Genomic DNA, 4,899 nt, shown 5'->3' with positions numbered 1-4,899 from the left:
CAATTCAAGCCTAATTCTACACCGGACCTCCAAAACCAATTCGATCACACTTCTAAGTCATGAATCACCTCCCGAAGCTAATTGAACCATCGAAAATCACATCCGAGCCCTCTAACATATAAGTCAATACCCGGTTGACTTTTCCAACTTAAACCCTCTTAAAAGAAACTAAGTGTCTCATTTCTTACCAAATCCACTTCGAACGCAAACTGCCCAACTCGCTCACATAAAACACAAATAACGAAGCATAATGAAGCAGAAATGGGGGAAACAGAGCGGTAATTCATGAGACAACTGGCCAGGTCGTCACAACTGGTGGACTTTCTTGACCAATTTGGGAAACTACAAGAGGCAGAGAAAGTCGTTGAATAAATGCCAATGCAACAAACAGAATTAACACTGAATTGAAGAAAATAAATTTGCAGCTTCTGTGGGTGATATGGCTTATTAGTTAGGATCTGTTAGCTCTGTGTAATGCTACTGCTAATAAATATCAAAAAGCTACCAAACCTAGGAAAATGCTTACTCACCAACATGTTGAGGTAAAGATTCAGTAATGCTATTGCTTATAGTTGTTGGAAGTTCGCACTAGCATAAATGATGGAAATTGTCACTCCTATAATATCATTTCTTTCAACTTTTAGTGGCATAAAGGTGGACAAACCTATGGTAAAAATAGTAAGGGTTATTATTGTCATCCTTCCATCTAACTCCGAGTTAGATCGAAGTGGGGTTGCCTTTTTTTTTAGTTGCATTTTTTATTCGGGTGTGGTTAGTGTTTGGGGCGAATTAGTTCGAAAAACAGGTAGATATGGATAAGTCTTTCAAATAGGTTAAATGTTTTAATTTCAACCAATAAGAAGTTGTCACGTGAAATTTAAATAATTATTACTTTAAATTCAGCATTAACCTAATAATCAAAGAGCAAAAATGAACAAAAAGGTGGATGAAGGGATATTTTTAGCCCAATAGGACGAAGGTATTTTTAAACCTTTTCCAATAGTTTAAAGGTATTTTTAACCTTTCTCTGATTCCAAAATTTATCCCGGAATTATTATTTTTATCTCGTGTACCAAATGAGCCCAAGATTATTAAACCTATAGTATGAACCACAAACAATCCAGTGATACAAGCACGGTGTTAGGGGTCTGTTTCTTTGAGCTTGGCTCGACAACAAGAGTGGATGCACCAACGCTGGGGCCGGAGTGGCTACGTGTCTCATGTTAACATCAACTGGAATTTTAGGAAAACATCTTCCTTTCCATATTTTACAAGTTATACGGAGCATTTTGTCCAATTTTGTGAAAAAACAGCATGTTTCAAGATTGCTACATAGTATATTTTTCTCAAAATGTCTGCATATTCAGATGGATAATACTTTGCAATCTTCTTCATCAATCAAAAGAAGTACCAGAAATTAAACAAAAGGCAGCGAGGTAAAGAGGGACATTTTTGTAGCAATCTTGCTAGGTGATTCTCGTCAACAAACAAAGTACAACAACCATTTCAAAATGCTTTCTGACTCAAATTACAACTGATGTGGAGGAACTGCAGTCCCGAATTCTAAGACAACACTCCAGATGCCCAGAAGCTGGTGCAAATGAAAACCAAAAATATACAGAGTTTTGACTTTTTCTGGGATTACTACTTTGATATAGCTAGCTAACTAGATTATAAACTCTGAAAACATGGGTACTACCCTAAAATTTAACAAAATCCAAACCGTAATATCCTTAAACAATCATTTCATACCATTTCCATGCGTTGAAATAGCAAGTTCTGGGAAATTAAAACAATCTCCTCCAGCTCCAACAAATCCACCTTCTCCACTAGCAAGCTGCCACGTGTTGCCCAACATACTAGCTCCAGCACCGTTACTGTTACTATGATCAACACTGGTATGCGAGACTACACCAGGAAATGGCCAAATGGGCCTTCCAAGGCCAAAGCCCATATCTTCAATTGCAGGCCCAACTCCAAGCCCGAACCCACTGAGTGCTAAAAGACCATGAGGCCCTTGAGTATTGCTCAACAACGAGGTGAAACTCCCACACATGTTCCCATTCGGCTTCACGTCAAAGGGTAGTGGCCCGCCGTGATGATCGGCAGTTAGAGGAACCAAAAATGGAGAAACGTGTGATGGAGTAGGCGCGTGATGGTAGTCGCGAGGAGAGAGCGTGGAGGACAAGCAGCTGCTAGTGCTGCTACTGGTGTTGTTAGTAGTGATTGTACGGGAGCGTTTGGCATTTTTGCGACTACCCCCACCAACGGGGATGTCACGAAGAGTGCCGCCGTGTGTCCAATAACGGCGGCAGGACTTACAGAAGTGACGTGGCTGAGAGAAGTTGTAGTTGTTGTAGTAGCAGAATTTAGTGTTGGTGGAATCACAGCGTGGACATGGAAGATGCTCCGGCTCCGGTGCCGGTGCAGCTCCTTGCTGTTGTTTGGTAGCTTTTCGTTCACTTACGTCTGAAGGCATTTTTCTTCTCGCTTGTTTGGCTGTTGAAGTAAGAAGAAGGACAGAGACTTCCTATATGTTTAATGAAGTGAAAGAAAGATGTGGGGCTTATGGAAGCATGTGGTGGGGTTTTTATGGGAGGTGTCTAGTCCTCAGAGAGAGAGAGAGAGAGAGAGAATCTGCGTAGTGCTCAGTGAAACAGGGTCCTGAGAAATTCTGAGGGTTATGTGCTAAAGAACAGAGAGCAGCTTTAGCAGGGTTTTTTATTTTGCTAGCTATGGATATATTCAGACGGCTCGAAAACGGCTTTTTGTTTTGGGTTGGTTCCTAAATGGAGGCTCTTGCTAACCTATTCCCATACACATTATCCCACATGTACAACACCAATTGTCTGATTATTTCATTCTTAGTGGACGCTATACTACTCGTAATTAATTAAGCACGATTTAAATCCGAAAATTAATTAATGGGATTTAGCATCATTGGTACGATCACGGCCTTGTGCTTACACAAGTGTGCAGTTCTGCATTTAATTATACTTTGTTGTTTAATTAATTTGGTTGCCGTTACAACTCACGAGGTAATAGATACGGCTATGACATTATACTAGTTTTTACCTATTTGCGACTCCATTATGTGTAATCTTCCTACAAGTACTATACGAAGCGCGGAGGCTCCTTGTAAGTTGTACCTAGAAACATTATTTATTATTTTGCTTCAACCTGCATTATATTTGGATTATAGTATATGATAAAATAAACGTGTCTCATTCGCGCAGTATACTGTTCATTCAGTGTGTTGGACAAGTAATATTGCTGAACAATCTATAATGGGGAGGATCGGCGAAGACAATAATTTATTTTATTCCTCACTTCAATTTAATTAGAGGTGCCACTAACCACCTTATTTATTAATTTATTTTGAAGTTGATGATACCATTATAGTTTACGCCATTATTTAGTGACATAAGTGTAGACCTCCACATAGTCGGCAAACGATAATATGTTGCAAGTGCTGAATTGCTAAATTGAATGAATCGATTTGTAATACTTTGAGAAAATCTTTGGATAAATATACAAATTTATACAGTATTATTTTGAGAAAATCTTTGGCTAGTTATTATTTTATGAAACGCACAATTGGTCATTGTCAGTAATTACAACATACCATATTCAACTTTTATATATATATATATATATATTTCAAATTAAGTATTAATTCTTATGTGTAAATTAGTCAAGTCCAGAATTTCCGGTCATTCATAAATGCTTTAAGTTTGGAGGCAGCAGAGGACAACATTTACTTTTGTTCCTTTTTTTAACTTGGACAAAGAAGAGTTTCTACTTTTTTTACATTACTGATCTTATTTTAACAAGCTGCAATAGTCGGATTGTTCCAATGGTTGGAGTACGTAGTACATTCAAAGACGGTCAAGACTCAAGATGATAAAAAACGCGAAGCGAGAAATGAGTCAAAAGTGGAATGAAACAAGTGAAATACATAACAAAAAAATTACCAAATGAAGCAATAATATAAATGGGGACAAAAGGCAAAGCAAACCAAATAATTTTGAAAGACATGAGCGGGAGGCTTAAAAAAAAACACTCAAAGGCAACGACGCTGAGCGTGTGAGAACAGGAAAAAGATTATAAGAGAAAACGTGGACCGATAGATACATTGATTTAGTACCGACAATATTATGAATGTCGGATTAGCGTGGGTATTCAATTATTGGACTGTTCCCATCTCAAACCCAACTTTGGTCTTAAAGTCTTTTCCCCTTATATGAGACTTGTCGTTTTCTTCAGATTCCCACATCCTTCTCTAATACTGGTGATTTCGTTTCTCTTCCGTACCCCTATATTCTCTGCCTGATTTCTCGCTTTACTGTGACTGTTGAGTCTATGACCAACCTCTCAAATCACGTAGCATCGTGTTTTAATCCCCCGGTAACTTCCATTTACCCTCCCTGCAACCCTAGGTGAAAATAGGTCGGTAAGATAAATTTTGGGTTTTGTACAGATTATAACAGAATGATTCACAAGTACCGGCCATCTTCACATATGTCTAATGTTAGGGTTTAGGGTTAAATGTTGTAAGTTGACATGGACTAAACACATAGCACAATAGTACTTCAAATTCCAGACCACTTCATTTAACTTTTTTCTATTTTGAACTATACAATTGAGTTGTTATAGGGTTTTCCAATCAATCAACCTGCCCCGCAACCTACAAAAGTATAATTAGCTATTGGTTTCTTGTTTTCTTTACGGGTTAAATTGGAATATTAAACTTTAATGCGTTAACCTAATTAAACTTTTTGCATATATATATATATATATATATATATATATATATATATATATATATTTCCTCCATTTAATTTTATATAACAGTTACATGGTTGTTTATTCCGTTCAAAAAAATGATAGTACCTTTTT

General features: G+C 37.5%; 1 protein-coding gene across 1 annotated transcript; it reads right to left on the bottom strand.

Moving 5' to 3' along the window:
* Positions 1-1,474: 1,474 nt before the first annotated feature.
* On the bottom strand, positions 1,475-2,824 carry LOC107804510 (dof zinc finger protein DOF3.4-like). The gene has a single exon (XM_016628417.2). It carries the CDS (start codon positions 2,477-2,479, stop codon positions 1,742-1,744), a length of 738 nt encoding a protein of 245 aa, XP_016483903.1. The 5' UTR covers positions 2,480-2,824; the 3' UTR covers positions 1,475-1,741.
* Positions 2,825-4,899: the final 2,075 nt, after the last annotated feature.

The sequence above is a fragment of the Nicotiana tabacum genome, chromosome 3 (assembly GCF_000715075.1).
Source record: "Nicotiana tabacum cultivar K326 chromosome 3, ASM71507v2, whole genome shotgun sequence".
NCBI classification, from domain to species: domain Eukaryota; kingdom Viridiplantae; phylum Streptophyta; class Magnoliopsida; order Solanales; family Solanaceae; genus Nicotiana; species Nicotiana tabacum.
Note: the sequence above shows the minus strand (reverse complement) of the source record. Positions and strands in the feature narration are given on the sequence as shown.